Raw genomic sequence first — 22,471 nt, 5'->3', positions numbered from 1 at the left:
TAACAGGTTTATTTGCTGAGCTATAACATAAAGTTCTGTTCTTTTTTATGAAAACAGTAGTTCAATTTGATTCAGAAAGAATCGCCATTTTTTTACCGTCATTTTAAAGTGCTGTTTTCATAAGAAAAAAGTACATCTTTATGTTATAGCTCAGCAAATATACCTGTTGGAAAAAATCATAGTACGCCACTGGATTGCTATAAAAAAAGTGTCTGTATAAAGTTTTCATTTCAACATCCTAGCTCAAACAGAAACGGAGATAATGACCAAAGTTGAAATTTTAATTTTGACCCATAACTCGAAAACAAAAGAAGATAGAGTAATGCAGTTGATGGCATTATTAGTTTCTCGAAAAATGAAGACCGTAATGTGCCATGAATTTTCCCCTATCAATTTCCAGTGCTTTTCCCGTTCCCCGTTTCCACCGATGACAAAGCAACTCCGCCCGTAGCGACTGCAGCTTATTTTCTCATTTTTTCGTCGAACAAATCGGATAGATATACACTATGTAGTCGCTGCTACCGAGAACGAACGTAAAACCAATCATGCCTGCCGATCGGGGTCAAATTTTCTACGCTCAATGATGTGTGACTCCATCATAAATCGGCCGCGTATATCGTGTATCGCTAGATTCCGATATTGATCCCAGATATTCAAAACAGGAAACGAAAATGACGAAACGGACTGGTAAGATAGGAAATGACGGAGGATGTGTCGAATCCCACTCGCAGGTGCACCTAGAAATAAATGATGTGACCTAGGACGAAAAACAGAACAGTCCGTGGTTAGTTGATATGGGGAGTATGGGAGAGTTGAACCCTTTTTCACTCTGAAGTTGTGTAGCAACTAATTTTTTTGCGTGAAGATGTCATGCCCAAATAGGTAACGATAGATAGTAGAGTGATATTGAGATGAACATTTTGAGTACAACAATTCATTTTTTACGAACCAAAAATGGGCTCATGTCTCCCTAACCCATGAGAGAGTTGAACAGTAGGCTAGAGGGACTAAACCATAAGTTTGTTTATCAGGAAAAACATTGAAAGAAATCAATTTGCAATGACCAATGATTCTCTATGTCAAGGTTTTCATCGTCAGAGGTATCAACGTATCAAATATGTACATATTTTCTATTTCAGAGTCTCTCTCCCTTATTTCCGAAATGTTTTAATTATTTTGAACCTTTGAATATTCTTTATATTTATTTCTATTATTCAATTTTCTTTTTTGAAGCAAACTATTATCTCAGCTCAGTGCGGGAAACTTGGACCACTGAATATGTCTCCCGATATAGCATGAGTCAAGTCTCCCGCACTCCCTTTTAGTCTATTCAACAGATGTTTTCTTGAAACTTGAAACAACTCAAATTTCGAGACAAGATCTTGAAATTTCCAAGAACTTGGCGACCATTATCCTCGAAATTCGATCCCAGTGCTACAAATCCTCAAAGTTCGAAATTTTGATTTATGTATTTCCCAAAATACTGATCCTAGAAAAAACCTAATTGCATATTCGTGATCTACGACCTCGAAAATAACCCGCGTCGATATAGCTGAATGAATAATTTTTTTCGTTGGTGGAGCGCGGGTAAAAACGGGAAGCGAGCGTGCGTAGCAGACGACATTCTTCTAAATCTAAATTTTTTTATTTTTCGAACGATATCGACTTGGGTCATTTTTTTGACTAATTCGAGGTCGTAGATTACGAATATGTGATTAGATTTTCTCTTGGATCAGTAGTTTGGAAAAAAAAAAACTATTTTAGTGGAAAATTCCGAAAACATTATTCGAATTTGAGGAGCTGTAGCAGCCAGGAAAGAAGCACTGGACATGAGCTGATTTTTTTGGTGATATATTGGTTCCTTGCGAATAGAAAAAACCAACTTTCATTCATCTGCCGCGAACAGTTCATATTTTATAATTTTTTTCGCGAAGGTCCAAAATTTCCGATTTTTCATCGACCATAACTTGAAAACTAATCCTCTCAGCAAAATTCTGTTTGCATATTCGTAATCTACGCCCTCGATTCAGTAAATACTCAAATTTTGATGCAAATCGGAGAGATCGAAAATTTTTCAAATTTTTCCATACATATGTATGGAAAAATTGCGATTTTCAAAAAAAATTTTTTGGTCTCCGATCGAATCCAAATTCATACTATCGACTAATTCGAGGGCGCAGATAACGAATATGCAAACAGATATTTTTTAAAAAATTTATTTTTTATGTTATGGTCGACAGAAAATCGTAAATTTTGGACCTCCGCGAAAAAATCAAAAATTGCGATTTTTTTAAAAATATTTTTGGTCTCCGATGAGAACCAAATTTATACTGCATACTAATACGAGGGTGTAGAACACGAATATGCAAACAGATATTTTTTTAAAAATTTATTTTTCGAGTTTGGTCGATGAAAAATCGTAAATTTTGGACCTTCGCGGAAAAAATCATAAAAATCAAACTACTCGCGGTAGATGGATGACATGTGGTTTTTTCCATTCGCAAAGAACCAATCTATCACCAAAAAAATCGGCTTGTGTCTAATTCTCCCTCAACAGGTGACAGGTCGCCACCCTTGCGGCAGAAAAACGTCCGCGCCTGGCGGGCTTCCCGATCGAAGATAGGATTTCCGATCGGCCCGAGGGAAGGGAGCCGCGTGCACGCTGCCTCCTCGTCCCACCGGTCCCGCTGCCGCCGATTCGACTACCGATCGCTGTCCGGCCAGTCAGCGTCGCGCGGTTCTTGCGTGGACGTACTTGCACGCGGTATAGAAGCGCTGGTACGCTTTTTTTGCGGGAGTTTTGTCGGAAACTAGGATCCGTTTTATTTTTCGCGGAGGTGCTCACCCCGTTCGTCGGATTCCCGAGAAATTTATTGTTTTAGTTTGATCAGTGGTACGATCTGAGGATATCTTCACCGGCAGTGCTGGGATTATTCGTTTGAAGGTGAGAGATTTGACATAATCTTGAATTTTTTCCTTAGATCTTTGATTCTTGGCTTTTTTTTACGACAATCCTCATCGGTTGGGTCCATTTCGTGATTTTAGGCGATATCTTCTCACCGGTAAATGTTCAAACTGAAAATTTTGACACTTGTAAACGTGCAAATAGATTTTACACCGAATCCATTTTTTGCACTGTAAAATTCCTTACAGATTTCGTAAACTCATGGATATTACCTACTCCAGCAATGTTTGAATGATAAATTTTATGGAACAGACACTTTTTGTGCAAGGAACGTTTCCTGCGCAATTTTCCAATGATAAACGCCCGTTTCTTCATCTTTTTTCGTGTGTAGGAAGAATTACCGAAATCCCTGTGCAGCGGAATTTCTTTTTTCTATTTATTGGCTAGCTAGAATATTTTTTACTAATATACATTCCGAGTCTTTTGCTTCCCTTTCCGATCAGTTATTGCTCCATTAGTTTAATGTTCATTCGAAAGAAATCGCTTGAGAATTCCATATTGTTAATGACTGTGGGTAATAACCTATAATTCCCTTATTGTAGCTACAATTTCATCCATTTCCATCATCCATTTACTCGAATAATACTATACAACTAATACGAAAGTGTCACATCGGAATTTGAAACTCCAAACTCTTCAATTTGGACCAATTACGATCGAAATGGTGCTGTTAAAGTAGAGAAACACGAATAAGTTCGAATTTATCCGTGAAAAAGTAAGATAAGAGAGGAAAGCAGATGCACAATCCCCTTGCTTGCTTGCATTGTATTGGTCGCATTAAAAACTACTCCTTTTGTTGGGCTTCCATTCAATTCCACATCTTCATCGTCTTTGTACTGGTGCTAGCTGAATCCCTAACATTTCGAACAACTTCCAATAACTATTGATACCTCAACCGAATTTTAGAGCTCGACATCTATGATTACCTTTCTTTTGGTTATATCCTTAACGTAAACACCAAAATACGTTCGCCTTTTTTGAAGTTTAGCTGTGTGCATGGGATGTCTCAGAATCAGTTGTAAAAAATGGTTTAGTTGATGGCTGTTTCTTGACTTTACGCTTTCGTGAGCTTGACGCAGAAGAGAATAGTCAAGTGTGACAAGTGGAAAGACTCATAATAACTGGGGAATTGAGAAAAAGAACACAGAAATCACCGAGATATTTGAACAAATGAAAAGAATTGCCCTAGGAAGCCTCGAAGCTGTCAACTATACTCCACTTTTATTGTAGCAGTCGGTTGGCCATGGAAATTTGACACATATCACTCTGTATAGTACGAAAATGTGAGGTTATAAAGCTTGTCAAAACATTTTTGGGTTTTAAATCAACGCTATGTTGCCGTTCTACGTAAAAGTTTCTGTATTTTATCACTATGTCGAATCTCTTCGGAAAATATGTGACGAACTTAGTTGAAGTTTATACAAACTGATTGAAGGCATACCAAATCCAGTTATTTGCATGGAAAATACAAGAGATCAGTATAATATCATAATATGCACTAGCTTGAGGACAGTTAATGTTCGTTATCTTCTTTGGCTAAAGTTTGAATACGTTACATCAGTTGTAGATTTCAAAACATTTAACCTGAAGATGAAATGCATATGATGCAGTGGTTGGGAATGGGTATCTCCCGAAGAAATTAACAGATAATTACAAGAATGTCAAATTCTTCAACAAAAGTCATCCTGCATCAATATAAGTAAAAGGAATTGAAGGAAGTTTCAAGTCTTGATGAACTTTACCTTTGAACAAAAATTTCACATGAATAAACAATTAACAGGACAACTGGCGCGTATTTGTGGCTGTTCATCTTAATACATTGATATAATAATGATAATTAGGTATTTATTGGTACCTTGAGACATTTACAATGTATAGGACAACTCAAATGAAAAATAGAAAAATCAATTTTCGGGAACTTATTTCTACGTTGACATTCATCGAAAATCCTTGAGTAAACTTTTCGTGTTAATTCACTCGAACATAAAATTCTCAAAGGACACCACTTTTTTGGGTCTCCCAACAGAAGGAAATTCTTTGTCATCCTCTTCATTCACAATCTTTTTGATTGTGGAAATATTCAGCTGAAATATAAGTCGTTTAGATTCAGATGAAACATTATATAAATTCTCTTACATTGAATATGTTCGCTACCGTCTGACGTATCGTGGATTTTAGAATATCAATATAACTATTTGAATGAGCAGACCCGTATTCTAAAGAGCACTTCCTGAAACCCTGTCTCTTTTTTCAATCACTTTCGGCATTTTCGTAATAAAAATTTATTTTAGTTGTGGCAACGGCGTCATGACATTAACGACATTTCATGGGTGCCAACCTCTCTCCGTTCTAGTTACAAAAACTTGAGGAAATTATTTCATGGCCAACTGACTGCTAAAATAAATATGAACGGAGTATATACCCCATAATCTTGTTCGATTTCAGGGGATCATCGAAATGAGCGAATAAATCCTACAGCAATTATTCCGTCTACCTATGTGTCTTGTATCTGTCATTCGAATAGATTAATCTAATCGCCGATCGATATCGATCTAGGATATGAGTCGACGATAAAAAGGAATCGAATTTTCCAATCTCGTACACGCGGCAGATATGCACTTTCTACATTATATACGATCTCGTACCGAGCGCTTGTTACAACATGCAACATCAATCAGAGACGACCTTAATCGATGACAAGACGACGATAAAACTCGGATTAGATTCCGCACAATGCGATAAGTCGGATTGAATATACGAATAAGGCTCGTTCTCGACGGCTATCGATCAAGTTTTCACCGCGAGGAAAGCCATTTCGATCGCGATTTCCGCAATTTGCGACGCTGTTTCATAAACAGCGGGCCGGAAAATGATCGATGAATGATTTTGTGAAATTTCAAAATTCGTCTTCCATCAATTTATTTCTGGAGTGTCTGTTTCAAGACGTTCATTTTGATCAGTTTCCAGAGTGTGTTTTGTTGCTATGCTCGTTTGTTTCAATAAATATTAAAAGAATGAATGACAGAGAAAATAAATTCAATGAAGAGAAAATTTATGTAGCGTTATTTTACTCTTCGGGGTATACTTTCGGATAAAATCATAATGACCTGATAAGGCCGTATATAAGGGCGCTCCCGAAACATTAAACGAGATTAGTTTGCTGACGTTTAAGAGATGGCGCTGTTAGCAAAATTTTATCCGAGTTTCTCATCAACAGGGTGAGTCTTGGTTTCGTACAAATATTTCAACTGTAGATTCTTGAGGTAAAAAGAAACACCTTTTTTCTTTACCATTTTTCCGAATCGCTTCGGTTCGAAAGATACAGGCTGTTGAAAAACCATAAAAAAATGTTATTTTTAGTTTCTCACAAACGGTTTTATCGAATGGAATGAATTTCTTAACATAGTTTTTCATTTATTTGATGAATCTATCACCCACGTCTTCCAGTTTTCTCGTTATGACCATTACGTATCATAAAAATACCAAAATTCAAGAACCCAACTCTTGACACTAAGTTGATGCTATCTAATGAATATTCGAACATTTTGTGAAATGAAACTATTCCTCATATTTTCTCATATGATGCGCCGTTTTTCAGTAATTTGATGTTCAAAAATTAAAAAGTATCTGTGAAATTTGAAAAATTGGGTACTTTGGCTGAATGCAACTCTGTTTAAAAGATCCACAGAAGTGTAGTGTCACAGATTGAGCTAGTTATTCTGAAGCATAGACATAGAGACATGGACTGAGCAATGTCAGCATGAAATTGGCTATTTTATAGAAAGAGAGAAATGATCGTCGGCAATTTACCTGTCTCTTTTTTGTTCACATAGAGGTGAGTGTGGACCAATCAAAATTCATTCAACTGCATTCCCGCGTTTCTGCGTTTCTCTCTGTCACTTTTTTTGACCGTATTTCATGCATAGATATAAAGGGAAGGCACAGTCCATGTCTATATGTCTATGTTTTGAAGGTAATTTTGTTTTGTTAGGGGTGATACAGCCCATTATAAAAACTTCAAATGGCTATATCTTTGGCCGAATCGGAAAAAATGGTATGGGAAGAAGTGTTTCTTTTGACCTCAAGACTCTACTTTTAAAATATTTGTACGTCAAAGATAGAATAGTACTTATCTATGGCGAGATCTGTGGTTTGACGGAAGAGAACATAGACATAGAGACATGGACTGAGCAATGGCAGTATGAAATTGGCTATTTTATAGAAAGAGAGAAATGTACATCGGGCCATTACCTGTCTCTTTTGTGTTCACATAGAGGTGAATGCGGACCAATCAAAATCTAGAAAAAGGCAACTGCATGTCCGATGTTCAGTTTATCCCTGTCACTTTTTTCGACCGTATTTCATCCATATCTATGCATGCATAGAAAGGGAAGGCGAAGTCCATGTCTCTATGTCTATGGAACAGAAATTGGTACCGCCCACAGAACCTGGTGGGCGCGATGTGACATCTGTTCGAGTCATAGAAGGGGATGAACTGTCTTCTTCAAATATTTCATTCATATTTTCTCATTTTTTTTAAAGTCGAATCGGCTCAGATGAGTAGTTCTGTCGAGTAAAGGTGAACCTCGTGTCTTACTAGTTACTTATATCGAATCAAAGCCAGCCTTCCGCACACAATCCGGTACGTCATATCCGGTCACGGTGTAAAAATAGCCAGACAATATATCGATTCGATGTATCGCGAACACAGAGAGCCTAATCAATTTGCGATTCGATCCGCAGATAAAAACGCGCGCCTCGCGTCTACCCGAACTGGTTCTTTTTCCCTCCATACGTTAATCGATACATAAACATTGCGACTTTTTTCGCGTTCGGACATAAGCTTCGCTTAAATACCGGCAACGGCTTCATTTACATCGGGCCGAATCCGATTAAAAGGTCGTTAAGTGGACGATCGCGACCACGGAATGTGGACAATAGTCTTTTGAGAGGTTGAGGAGGGTGGATTGTTTGCTGAATCGTCCGGACTCTGGATGAAATGTACGACCACTTTTCTAATCAGTTGCTAGAACGTCACTTGCTAAATGTCTATTCATATCGAAAATTATGCGCATAGTGTTTGGATTTGCCGCCATTTTTTGACGAAGTGTTACCAACAAAAGAAAACAGATTGACAGTTGACAAGTGACAGGACTTTACGGTGCAACAGCGCATTTTTGTCGAACAATCGGCATTCCATACTAAATTTTGATGAACGCTACGAGGATGTATTGATATCTAGTTAGCTTAGACCAGTTCCATGCAAAAAAAAATATTACGTTACCATAGCAACGAACAATAACTCATTAGAAGTGTCAGTGTGAAGTTTGAGGTCAAAAGAGTCAACCATAGTTACGCAATAAATTAAAAAAAAGAAGATTTCCACCAACTTAAATTGTGAAAATCGAAAAATTGGAGTATCATCAAGTACCTGTATTAAAAGGGTTAAGAGGTAAGCAGATTTACGAAGATATGCAGGAATTCATAACCGCAGTCTGTTTACGAATATGAAACGGTACAATTGTCAAAAGCATTGGTAACCATTGATTAGGTGAAAATCAAACAGTTCCAGTAATCATTCCCATGGAAATATTTAGCTGTGCATAAATTTTTTGCACATGAGCACTATTAACCCAAACGGGGCAAAAATATTCAGCAGCCAAAAAAATCAAAGCTAATGCTGTCGTTCGAAGAAAAGTTGCATCAACGCCACAGATAGTTTATGCCTGATATTATTCCTTGTTTTTAACTTCAGACGCAAATTTTCCAAATGCGCTTTCCATTAGATAGCCCATTCAATTGAAACATTTTCGTTTCAATCGTTGCAATTCTTTCATGCCAACAAAATGATCCAGAATAGCACAAATTCCCAATAGAGAATTTCCGCAACGTCTTTTTTTTTAAGAATCTACAAAAATTGAACAAAAAAAGACGCCTAGAAATTATACCTCCTCGTGATACCTTGATCGCTCAATTCCTTCCCATCGAATAAGGTTGTAAATCAGGAATGCCACGAATCTCGTTCCTAGAGATACCAAAGAAAGCACTTTGTATACGGGAAAATTGAATAAATACGCGGGGTAATTTCAATTTGGAATCGAGTTATAATTAGGACTAGATTGGATGCCGAGTTAATTGCAGGTGCCTAGCACAGGATGTTCGACGTCCAATTTGAAGACGTGTCTTACTTCAAAGTGCCTCGATTCGTGATTGAAATCTCGAACGCGTTAGAAACTTGCAGGCATCTAGCTCCTTCCGCCGTATGAAGAAAGATGCAATCAAGATTACAGGTGACATCTTGATAACTTCTCGATGTAGACGTTTAAATTTCAGAATTTCGATATACATATTGAAAAATTCTTAGCCTACTATTGAACCAAACAAAATTTCAACGTCAAAATATTTTATTACTCAACATATTTTCCTCTTAATTGGATACATTTATTACAGCAAACCTGCAACGTCTCTAGACCTTTCAAAAAAAATGTTTCTTCTTGCTCTGCAAACCAGACCTCCACAGCTTTTATTACCTCCTCGTTGGAAGAAAATTTACGACCTTTTAAACATATTTTCAGTTGAGGAAAGAGATGATCGTTGGATGGAGTCAAATCTGGTGAATAAGGGGGGATTGTTCTAGTAATTCAAACCCTAAACCACGAATTTTTTGCATGGCAACATGAGATTTGTGTGCAGGGACGTTGTTCGCAGAAACAAAACACCTTTGGATAGCATTCCGCGTCTTTTCTCTTTAATTTTTTCCCGTAAAGTGGTAAGTAATGTCGAATAGTAATCTCCGGTTATTGTTCTAACCTTAGCCAAAAAATCAATCATGATTACTCCATGGCAATCCTAAAAAATTGAAGCAAGAACTTTTCCAGCAGATTTTTGGACACGAATATTCTTAGGTCTTGGAGAACCAGAGTGTCGCCATTCCATCGATTGTTACTTTGTTTATGGATCGTAGAAATGTACCCAAGTTTTTGGTCCTATTCAGGGCAACACCATCGTGTAACCACTAAAGTGCAGCCTCTCCTTTAATTCTACATTTCGTATTCAAATCTCGTAGACTCGCACTACACCGACCTCAAAAACGGAACAATCCGACTTGAATCTACGAAAAAACAACCGGACAACAAAAGTGTTCCGAATCCGATCGCATCCAGCATGCGTACACGCACATTTCACGCATCGCGGTCGTTTCGGTGGAAAAAAAAACCGGACCGTAATTTCCGTCGGGTCATTAGGGGGGACGCGAAATGAGTTTCGATATCCCGGGAGGCAATTTTTGCTCCTGCTATATAATACAGAACCGGCCTTTGTGTTAATGTTTCCGGCTGCGGTAAAAACGCGGTTTGCACGCAAATCGCCGCCGGTGAGGGGCTACGCGTATTGTTCGTATTTATCGGATTGTTGCGTGTACACGGTTGACGAAATTCTCGCCCGATATTCGAGGAAATAGGGTTCAGACCCCGATATAACGGTAGCACTTTGCTACCTAGAGATTCTGATATGAATAACGCAGGTGGTTAAATCCGAAAATGCATTCTGCTTCAATTCTGACAAGTGAACGGTTTTTCGATAATGGCAGGTGGACGTAGAAGGAGTTTCGTGTGATTCTTCTACAAGATGTCCCGAAATTGATTAAGAGACTCTTATTTCCTGCCGCTGAATTTCGACACTAGTTTTTTTTATCTCAGAATCCGGCGATACGAAAATCACTGAATTTGGTACACTGGGAAATCATAGTGTTACCTATTTTGGCTATGGACCCCCTTAAGACACTTTTTACTGGATCACAATATCTTCGGAACCACGAATTTAAATTCCTCTTTCAAACACTAATTATAGCATGTGTATGAAATACAGTTTTAGCAGAGGAACCATACAATTTGATGAATGTTACAAGAGCTTAGAGAAAAACCCCTAGTAAAAAAACTCCTTCTTCCCAAAAATGTTGTTGAAGAAATTAAATCGTTAACGAAATAAGCTGAAATATATTGAAGGGCATCTCGTACTGCAAAAATCAATCCTTTCTTCGAAAAACAAGAAAATCCAACAAGCCTTTCCCAAGATACCACAAACTTTTATCTGAAATAAACAGAAAACAAAAACAGAAAAATGTAAAATAAGATTCAACATGTCAGATTGACCTGAAATTCACAACCCAATTCAAAAAAGATTCGGAAACTGCATGTATAGCCCTAAAACCAGCCTGAAATTTATAAATGGTACTATGATCAACCAGATTATTTAATAGGTTTCTTCTGGTTTCCCGGTTCATTGACAACTAGGGCTATCAACTGAATTCCATCAGTGAAGCATACTATTGCAACGTCCGTGACCTGTTCTTATACGATTCAGAATACACCATATTTTTCCTGGGCAGATCCAAACCATGAACTCTATTCGAGGGATCAGTAACTAATTCTTTGTTGAAAATATTGCACGTATTAAATTCAGACCTTGTCCCATAAGGGACTCTTTCCTTAATTCGAATATAAATTCGAATTAAGGAAAGAGTTGGACCAGAAAGGTTTATCCGACAGTCTTGGAATCATATTTTCTGGTATGTAGGATATAATTGGAAATACATATCCTCGTGTTTCTCTTCAAATATTAGCAATTATTAATTTGCCCATTTGGAATCGTGCTTGTACTTAAAAAATGGCAGTGCATCCATATCACGAAGCATTTCTCATCAAGGTCGCGAGATGTTCAGTCGGCATACGATGTATTTCTCAGCTTCGCCAACTATAAAGGTGGTATTTTGTATCGGACAAACGAAACATTATTTATACACATTTTTATTGCCGTTGCAACGAGCTATATACCCACACGGATTGTGTTTTCGTCGGATTACGACCCATCTTATAATTTCACGGTCAAACGGTGAGCTTGTTAGGAGAACAAAGGGAAGCTGATAGGATTTTTAATATTGCCTAGGTTGAATACTCGATGAAATAATTTTTATGAGGTTTATCTAGAATTGCACCAATGAGAAAATGTGTAACGTCTCTCTCAATTTTGAGAGATTGCGGCAAAAATAAATATTTCGAATTGAACACAACAAAATTGTGAGAGAAGATTTGGAAATTTTCAATACAGAAATAGCTACGACGATGCTCAGAAGTGCTGGATGCGGTAGTGGCCTTGAGCATTTGGCTCTACGGGATCGCTTCACGTACTCGAGGTCAATTACGAACCAATGGTTTGCAGAGCTTGGCGGAATCAGATCGAAGTCTTGGACTTCTTCATACCGTCCTCTTATGTTCAACGTATAGGGCTTTTCGGTCGAGAGCAGTGACGATTTTACCATCAGCGACATTCTCCGAAAGAAAGTGGATCTATCGATGAAATGGCTCATTCGCGTCATGCACAAACGAACCGTAACGGGTTGAAAAACGGAACAACAATGCGATAAATCTATTCGATTGTTTGTTGTGGTTCGACGCCTCTGAAGTCAGCTTAGATTTCGACTGACAAAAAGGAGAAAGTTTACCGTTTGCCGATTCGGGTATTTTGGGACACCCGTGGATCGGGACCTCCGCTGAATATTCATGTGAATTTAACAAGACGAGATCGTGTCCGATAGTATTCAGATTGCAGGTCTAGGATTTACCGCCTTGTCTGGTTATCGCCATAATTATCGTGGGAAAACGTTACAGATAGGTACTTTGCTTATTCTAACTTATCGTTCGATACTGCGCTTTAAATGTCTGATCAAAATTTACACCCTTCCAATCTTTTCTCGTCGCATAGTTTGTAATCATCATTTAGTTCGACGTTATATTCTTTGCCCATTACATTTTAAAGCATGGCAAATAATCTCCCCACTCGGCATTCGTTGACCGCGTTATTTATGCAACTTTCCGTAACGCCACTGACTCGCATCACCATCGTAACGGTTACGAAAAATTCGACAGTATTCTTTATCCCACATTCGGTTTCTTCTGTTCTTCTTTCGATGATTCATACCCGAAACTGGGTTACGATTGTTGTGAAGGAATTAAAAACTGGTCACCTCCGGTAGCTGATTATTTCGATCTGATACCAAGAATTATTGCAGTCGGAGAAAGATTTAGGATGTCCGATTGCATTGAAAAATGTTACGATCAAGTTTCCCTTCCTTATCCAATCTAGGTAACAGTCAATTAGCTGACCAGGTTTGGAACATGAAGAAAGCACGAATCTACGCATTTTTTCGCAAACTTCGTAAGAAGACTGACCATGAGTCATCGATTGGAACAAGCGGTAATTGGTAAGAGTAATATCTGTAGAATAGGGCAGGTTTTTTGACTGGACTTGCGTTGCGAAGAGCAGACAAGCATTGTCGCGACTTTGTCGAGGGTATTTAAAAGCCGTTCTCCATTCAATGCACGGCTGAAGGACAGCAGTTACCTATACGGTTAGTATGTATCCTTAGTGGTGGTTTCGCTGGGTTTCAGCAGCTCATATTGGAATAAAGTCAGCAAACACGGAGCATGATCTTGGATACATGTACAGGATAGCTGCCAGGAGGAAACTCTACACCTCGCATTCGAAACTGTACAGGGCGAGTCTTTGACTCGTATAAATATTTCAACAGTAGATTCTTGAGATCAAAAGAAACACTTTTTTCTGTACCATTTTTTCCGATTTGGCCCTGACAGGATATAGGCATTTTAAGTTTTCATAATGAGCTGGAAATACAGAATTATCTCCAGAATAACAAGCTGAATCTATGACACTACACATCTGGTGATCTTTAAACATACATATACTACATTCACTATTATTCGGTTGGCCATGGAAATTTGACACATTTCACTCTGTATAGTACGAAAATATTGGGTTATGGAGCTTGTCAAAACATTTTTGGGTTTTAAATCAACGCTATGTTGCCAGTTCTACGTAAAAGTTTCTGTTTTTACGTTTTTTATCACAATGTCGAATCTCTTCGGAAAATATGTGACGAACATAATTGAAGTTTCTACAAACTGATTGAAGGTATACCAGATCCAGTTATTTGCATGGAAAATACAAGAGATCAGTATAATATCATAATATGCACTGGCTTGAGGAGACTTAATGTTCGTTATCTTCTTTGGCTAAAGTTTGAATACGTTACATCAGTTGTAGATTTCAAAAATATTAACCCAAAGATAGAATGCATATGATGCAGTGGTTGGGAATAGGTATCTCCCGAAGGAATTAACAGATAATTACAAGAATGTTAAATTCTTCAACAAAATCATCTTGCATGAATATAAGTAAAAAAACTTAAAGAAATTTTCAAGTCTTGATGAACTTCACTTCTGAACAAAAATTTCACATGAATAAACAATTAACAGGGCAATTGGAGCGTATTTGTGGCTGTTCATCTTAATACATTGATATAATGATAATAATCAGGTATTTATTGGTACCTTAAGAGATTTACAATGTATAGGACAAGTCAAATAAAAAATAGAAAAATCAATTTTCGGGAACTTATTCTACGATGACATTCATCGAAAATCCTGTAGTAAACTTTTCGTATTAATTCACTTAAACTTAGAATTCTCAAATGCCACCACTTTTTGGGTCTCCGAATAGAAGGAAATTCCTTTTCATCCTCTTCATTCACAATCTTTCTGATTGTGGAAATATTCAGCTGAAATATAAGTCGTTTAGATTCAGATGAAACATTATATAAATTCTCATACATTTAATAGGTTCGCTACCGGTTTGACGTATTGTGGATTTTAGAATATCAGGGTATAACTATTTGAATGAGCGGACCTGAATTCTAAATAGCACTTGCTGAAACCCTGTCTCTTTTTTCAATCACTTTCTGCATTTTCGTAATAAAAATTGATATTAGTTGTGGCAACGGCGTTATGACATTAACGACATTTCATGGGTGCCAACCTTACTCCGTTCTAGTTACAAAAACTTGAGAAAATTATTTCATGCCCAACCTACTGCTAAATAAATGTGAATGGAGTATAGTTGCATTCAGCCAAAGTACCCAATTCTCCGAATATCACAGATATCAAATTACTCGTCTATTGCAATACAATGTTTTCTATTCAAAAACGGCTAACTTTGTATTGCTCCCAGGAAAACAGATTGTACTATTAAAATATTGAAGACTGATCTACCAAAACGACTTCTATCAGATAATTTTGTCTCCTATAGTTCGCTAACATACATTCATACGTACCAAAAATTATCAATATATTCCACCTATTACCAAATGCGTCCTTATTTTAATGTCACAACGATCGAACTAGGATAATTATAATGAAATATTCGCAACGTTCAAGTGTTGACAGCTAACAACCTTAATATCTATCTTTCCCCTTCAATAACTCCCGGTTAAAGTTATAAATCCTCACATTCATCTCGAAAGCAAACAAATAAAATCGCGAAACATACAAACGGCCTGTCCGCATTCCTAATAGCGATGTTGAGATATTAATATATGCAACAAATTAAATCGATCGTTGGCCCGTAATTAATAAATCTCTCGATATACGTAAGGATTCGTCTGTAACAGACATTTGTACATTACGATTTTTCGTTTTTGGTCAGACGATCGAGCGAACCCGTTTATCTATGTTCCCGATCTGCGGTCTATGGACCTCACGCTGGGCTCGACGTCGTGGACGCGAAGGGTCTGGGTGCGATATCGATCGTCTAATATTATCGGACGTGTGAAGAAGAGGATGTTAATTTATCGGTTTAGCCTCGCGATTATTGCTAGAAGATTTACGGCGTGTTCATTGAACAGAGGTTCACAGACTTCTCGGATATTCTATAGTTCGCCCATCTATAATCAGCAAATCGGAAATCGACAACTCCAATCATCTGTGGTTGTCGTTGGGCATCCCTTTGACATCACATAGAGACTGATCATTCCGAACATAGACTTAAAACGTCAAACTGTCTAACAAAAATTGTGAAATATTCCAACGATTTCTTGGTGTTTTCATTTCATTGCCACTCGTAATGTAAGCAATTCTTTCGTGAAGGTTATAATATCTTGAGTTGATAGTTTTAAAGTTTTCCCCCATCAATCAGCTTCGTAAGCGAGTCTTCCAACTCGCAAACAAGTCTTCAAGACAAAGAAAACTGCCTAAAAGTATATTCGCCTGGTGCCTCCTGCTGAGAAGATAATCAGACAATAATAATACGTTGTTCTCCACACGAACATTAATAACAATTTCAATTTTTCGAGAGTGATGTGTTTTTGAATCTTCGTAGCCATTATGGAGTTGGCGAGCAGTAAATATGATGATTACGTAAACCCATAGACCGGTTTTACGAACGTTGTAAAAATTTTCATTATCGGTATGGAAGTTTCAAATAGAGGTAAGTTATCAGTTTCCATTTTTGCGCGATATCAATTTACCGCAAAGTTATTGTCAAACACTGATATCGGTTCGAAGTTGTTCCCGCAAAATAGACTCTGGCTGATACCATTATGAACATTCCGAACATTTATAATAGCCCGAGGAAAGTCGAATTCAGATAGCTATAGTTCACACGTTGTGTTTCTGTATTCTTGCATGTTTTTGATTGACAAAATCTAATTTTCGATAAAACCGAAAAATTAACAATTTTTTTATATGCAACTAGCAGGAAAATAAATTTCAGCCACTTCGTGAAGTGCTCCAACCTTCGAGTGTAACAATCACTTGAACTTTTTGATCTGTGGAATTGAAGGTTATTCAAGAAATATATAATTGAAATAAAGTTTTACCTCTCTTCGTCTGACTATGATTAATGTTCATCCGTATGGAACAATAAGAGTTAAGTACAGAGTAAAAGCTACGTTTTCCTTCGATGATTCATTTTCTCCTACAACGTACCTACAAATGTTGCTAGTGAGTATCTCACGATCTAAATCCTAATCCTGTAATATACGAGAAGTCGTAACAAGATAATGGTCTGGTTCATTGTATTCGCCATTCATTAAAGATTTAATCGACGCAGTTTGTTCAAATTATATATAATAATTCGGATTTATACAGCCTACAGTTGAACCTGAAACTGTGCTAAGCATGTTGTGGGATGCCGGTTTTTAATTTAAGATTAGGTCAGGTCAGTTCTCAAACATATGACGTCAAACTCCGATACCATCGATTAACGTTCATTGGATAATTGTTTATCTTCAGAATTATCAATTACGGATGCAGAATACGTTGAATCACCAATTACATCCACAGATATGCCAATATTTATGGTTATAAGTTCATCCCTACGTGTCATAATCAGTGGTTTGCGCTGGACACCCCTCGATACGCGCACAGATTAGGCACACAGTTCTATGAGAGTTTCGTCGCGTCCATTTCGAATCAAACGTCAAACGCAATTTCTGTTTTCCCTCGCTGATAAACTTGTTCAAAACGGCTCAATTCAAAGAATTTTTCGCGAATATGCCTTCTGAGGCTGGCGGTTTCCTGAAGGACTTCTTGGCGGGTGGAATATCGGCCGCAGTGGCCAAAACGGCGGTCGCGCCAATCGAGAGAGTGAAGTTGATCCTGCAGGTGCAAGCGGCGTCCCAACAGATAGCAAGCAGTGCCCAGTACAAAGGGATGGTTGACGCTTTCGTGAGGATCCCGAAGGAGCAGGGATACCTGAGCCTGTGGCGCGGGAACTTGGCGAACGTTCTGAGGTATTTCCCCACCCAAGCTTTGAACTTCGCGTTCAAGGACGTCTACAAGCAGATCTTCATGAGCGGCGTGGACAAGGAGAAACAGTTTTGGAAGTATTTCGCCGCCAATTTGGCCTCTGGAGGAGCGGCTGGGGCGACTTCCCTGTGCTTCGTTTACCCCCTGGATTTCGCTAGGACTCGATTGGGAGCCGACGTTGGAAAGACCTCCGGCGACAGGCAGTACAGGGGACTGGTGGACTGCATCACGAAAACGTTCAAATCGGACGGACCGATCGGATTGTACAGAGGCTTCGTGGTGTCGGTGCAAGGTATCGTGATATACAGGGCCGCCTATTTCGGAATGTTCGACACGTTCAAGGGGATGCTTCCGAATCCGAAGAACACCCCTTTCATCGTCTCCTTCCTGATAGCGGAAGCTGTGACCACGACGGCCGGTATCATCTCGTATCCTTTTGACACCGTCCGGAGACGTATGATGATGCAGTCCGGCAGGAAGAAGGCGGATATCATGTATAAGAACACGTTGGACTGCTGGATGAAGATCTCGAAGAACGAGGGGCCGGGTGCCTTCTTCAAGGGGGCGTTCTCGAATATACTGAGAGGAACCGGAGGTGCCTTGGTGTTGGTGTTTTACGACGAGCTGAAGAAATTGTTTTGAATGTATCCCGAGTGTTCAAGGTTCTTTTGTATATTGTTAATTTTCTTATTATCAACCTCATTCTACTCGTATTCTTAAGTATAGTCATGTTTTGTTAGAGAAGTATAACAGTAACAGTTTTTGCAGAGTTGTAATGGTTTATTTACATATTAAATAGTTTCAGAGTTTTTTTTTTCGTTAATTTTTTCAAATGTTTCATTTCATACTTTCTTTTACGCTGTGTTTAGGGGTTGATTGTTTCGAGTGGTTACTCTGCATCCCCATCTTTCACTCTTAGTAACAAAATCTGCACTGGCCAGTTTCTGCTAGACTCTAGGCTTGAAGATAAAAATTCTTTTTCTGGTATAAATTCTGTAAAACAACTTGTGTAGGTCGATAGTCCGAAAGGAGATGATACAAAGTTGTTGCAAAAAAATTCAAGGGATGGTTCCATGTCAAAAAATAGTGTGGATAGTTCCCTGAAGATGACAACACTGACAGAAATGAAATTGAACAAACATTCTGTGGGAACTATAAGGCAATAAAAAGGTTTGATGGTGTTCCTTCATATTTGCAAGAATGAGAATTATTCGAGAGCTTGAATTTGCATAGTCTTCTCGCTTCCGTGGAATGTTCCGTCAGTTTTCTGGTTTCTAAAAAAAAAAATTTAAAATTGCTTTCTAGGTGCCATCTGTAGAGGCAAGTAGAAGCTACTCAGAAAAAAATTAAATGAAATACGCGCACTATTTTTTTAACAAGGAATCGCTCCTCGAGTATTTTAAAGATGTTTACGTATTCATATTGAAAAAAGTCACGCAGCTCAACGACTCATTCGGAAATTGATGATTTTTTTTCGTTTCGCAATCATTCTGCTATCTAAAACACCGCTCAAAGAACGGATAAGTTGAAAAACTGGCATCTACGAGCGTGACCGTCTATAAAAGAGCATAGTGTAGACGAACCAGAACTAGAGACAATCGTTCAGATGCGTTTCTGTTTTATGACATCTCACTCATACCGTTTTACGGAAGTTTTCACTTGGTTTACTCTTGTACACAAAGTCCACGATACATTAATCAATCTGGGTGTTGTTCAGAACGATTTTACGGCTATCTGAACATGAAGTCGAGATTTTGGACATGTAACATGGTGATGTGGGTATTCTTTGATATGGCGAATAGATAGTCTCCCTCGTTAATAGGTTGTTCATTCTGTTGATAAAAGTGACACATAACGAACGTTCAAAAATATTAAATTTCTTTTAATGCAGACGTAAACTGTTAGCAAAAAATCGCGGAGGGTAAGAGGCATTTTACCAAATGCCACAACCTGTCTATTTCAGAATATCACGATCCACTGAAAGACGTTTATTCTCATCTCATTCCAACGTTCCACTTCTTCTTATATGCGAAAACATTGCGTGTTAGCAATCAACAATTTCCCCATTCAACTAAACCTTCCACAAGATCCAAAACCAAGTTGTCGCCGATAAAAAAATCGTTTTCCACGCGACCTTATCATCCAACGCTTTGCCTTAACAACAAGACGTATTTGCATGCGACCAAAACTAGAAATTAATCTTCAGGTTTTACCCTTACTCAGCCGTCACGTGATCACTTACCAGCCAACCCTTTGGGTAATGGCATCTTCAAACTGGGGCTCGGCGCGTATATACATAAGTGGTATCGATTTCGTAGGCTCATGTAGATGGCGTAATTTGTAGCCTAGAGAACGGGAAAATCCAATTTTCATTAGGCCAGAGAAATCCGGTTCTTGTTTCCCCATTTCCTGGGGTTTAATAAGTGAGAGTGCTTTGGGGATAGGCTGTCAAGGATGGGAGTGTCACCTTGGGCTACGTAGGTAAACTTGTGAGAAAATCTGTTCGACCAGCTGCTAAAAATATACGAAATTTTAGGCCAGTTTCATTGGAAGAAAAAGGTGACAAAATTTTCAAGCATCCTCATGGTACTGAAGAGAAATTTCAAGTGTCTTGTTGCCGAAAGAAAAAGTTTGTTCGTCTACCGCGACCAGATTTCGTCAGCAGGATCCTCTAATCTTCTCTCGGCCGCTTTCATAAAATTTCAAGTAATAAGCGTTCATTGCTCGAGCGAACATTTCCAATATGAACTTTTACTGTTAATTAGTGAGAATAATTTTGTGATTCTCGTTTTCTAACTGTGTGAACCGAAAGTAGAGAAGCGTCGCATAAAACGGTAAATCATCATAATTTGCAGTAATGCGATGACAGCGTACAAACCATTGACAATTAACGGTCACTTTCCCGCAAATGCGAATTAGAAATGTTAGAAAGTGCCTCGCGTAACTTACCCAGAGAGCCGGTGACAAATTGATCGAAATCAGATGACATTAACTCATCTCTCTGTGTCTGTTTTCCAATTCGATGGCGGTGATGAATTTTGTTTTCGTCGGTGAAAATCGGATTTACATCCGTGCGATACAAATGATCTTGGTAGTTGCGGGAGGAAAGTTTCCTGTAAAGGATTGTTGGACTCTTTGTCTGTTCTCAATACTCAAAGGTTATTTAGAGTGTTGCATATTGTCAGTGCATTCTAAGTGTGATTTGCTGTGGTTTTCTATCGATTTTAGATTAATGTTTCTTTGGAAAAACGTTCTTTCATTGATGAAGACTATGTTCGTGGAGAACCTATATCATTACAAATTGATATGATATCAAGAGCGACCCATATGTTAAGAAATCAATAATTACCATTCATGGGGGCATCATCGCCACTTTTTCCGAAGTGTGAAAGAAATTCTTGTTTGCTATTTGGCAACGTCGTCAATTGTCATGAATAGCGTTGGCCAATGGAGTGAGGGGCCTCTCTCTAAGCGTCACTTTCCTCAGTTATCTCCATAGTTACATGGTACAGCGTTGCCAGTGGAAGTGCAAGAATGACGAAAAATATTTTCCGAGTTTTTCTTGGTTTTTAGTGCGAAGTTTGAGATGAGGACGGAAAATATCAATTACTTTCATGAAATGATAGAATTTAGGTTGTGAACGAAAGTTTTTTTCACAGCTTTGCCAATAGGAGGTGTCGCACTCTGTGTGTTCGAGACTTTTGTTGGATGGCCCACTTGTCGGAGATCTCACGAAGGGCATTCCTCGCCCGCGCCGAGTTTTGCGTGGCTTAACGACCTTATTATACAACAACGCGCACTTTACGACCCCCCCGACCCAATTCCCGTTCTCAGACGCATAAATTCGTCCGTAATTAATTCTTTTTAATTGCTCATTGTGTACAGGTACGCCGTCACCTGACAGATGGAAAAATTGACGACCCTTTTTGCCTCGCCTCGACTAACGTAGATGGTCGCGTCCGAAGACATAATCGAACCGCTTTTTCGTCGGTTGGTCCGTTTCGGGAAAACGCGATGGCCATGTTCGAGGATGATTATGAATGTTTTTGAGTTGATGAAGTGTGGAGGTTACTTGAGTATTTCGGATTATATAGAAAGGGGTGTCTTGGATCGTGTAGACGTAGAGTGCCCATTGAAAATATTTGCTCTATACAGGGTGAGCCTTCGACTCGTACAAATATTTTAACAGTAGATGCTTGAGGTAAAAAAAAAACACTTTTTTTTGTACCATTTTACCTTCAGAATGACTAGCTAAATCTGTAACACTACACATGTGTGGATCTTTTAAACAGAGTTGTATTCAGCCAAAGTACCCAATTTTTCAAATTACACAGTCAACGTGAAATTACTCGAAAACAGATGTTTTCTTTTCCTGAGGATTCCTAAACCTACGATTTCACTTACTCGAAAACGACGCATTATACGAGAAAATATGAAGAATACTTTTATCTCACAAAACGTTCAAATATTCATTAGATAGCATCCAACTGAGTTTCAAGAGTTGGGTTCTTTGAATTTTTGGTATTTTCATGGTACGTAACGGTACTAATGAGAAAACTAAGACAAATGTTTCTATATGAAAAATGTCTGAGATAAATTCATTAATTATGAATCTGTTCTTCATGTCACTCATAAATAAAAACTGACTCTGTAAATAATTATCGTTCCACTCATTTTTGCTCCGATAAATGTGTATTTGAGCGTTATGGAGACATCTCAAATCCATAGTAGGTACACCACGCTCATTATGCATAAATCCGACAATCCATCTTCGGCAAGGCGCACCGTGCATCGTCCAAGGAATTACCCGTTGTGCAAAAATTATTATTTATAACTCATGAATATTCGC

General features: G+C 38.3%; 2 protein-coding genes across 6 annotated transcripts in view; both read left to right on the top strand.

Annotated features, from left to right (window-relative positions):
* Nucleotides 1-22,471, top strand: part of LOC123314236 — a 154,856-nt gene that overhangs the window by 55,937 nt on the left and 76,448 nt on the right. The window contains exon 1 of one of the 5 annotated variants that reach the window (XM_044899388.1): nucleotides 2,716-2,944. The exons of the other annotated variants lie outside the window; for them this stretch is intronic. The gene's annotated coding sequence lies outside the window, so the exon portion shown is untranslated. Of the gene's footprint in view, nucleotides 1-2,715; nucleotides 2,945-22,471 lie in introns of those variants that run through there. 5 annotated transcript variants of the gene reach the window in all.
* Nucleotides 17,196-18,431, top strand: LOC123314244 (ADP,ATP carrier protein 1-like). Its single transcript, XM_044899406.1, has one exon. The coding sequence runs from the start codon at nucleotides 17,368-17,370 to the stop codon at nucleotides 18,262-18,264; it is 897 nt and encodes a 298-aa protein (XP_044755341.1). The 5' UTR covers nucleotides 17,196-17,367; the 3' UTR covers nucleotides 18,265-18,431.

The sequence above is a fragment of the Coccinella septempunctata genome, chromosome 5, assembly GCF_907165205.1.
Source record: "Coccinella septempunctata chromosome 5, icCocSept1.1, whole genome shotgun sequence".
Classification (NCBI taxonomy): Eukaryota; Metazoa; Arthropoda; class Insecta; order Coleoptera; family Coccinellidae; genus Coccinella; species Coccinella septempunctata.
The sequence above is the reverse complement of the archived record's forward strand: the minus strand, read 5'-3'. Positions and strand labels throughout refer to the sequence as shown.

Excerpts from the sequence above, each read along its gene's own strand:
- LOC123314244 (XM_044899406.1), top strand. The coding sequence starts at position 17,368 with ATGCCTTCTGAGGCTGGCGGTTTCCTGAAGGACTTCTTGGCGGGTGGA.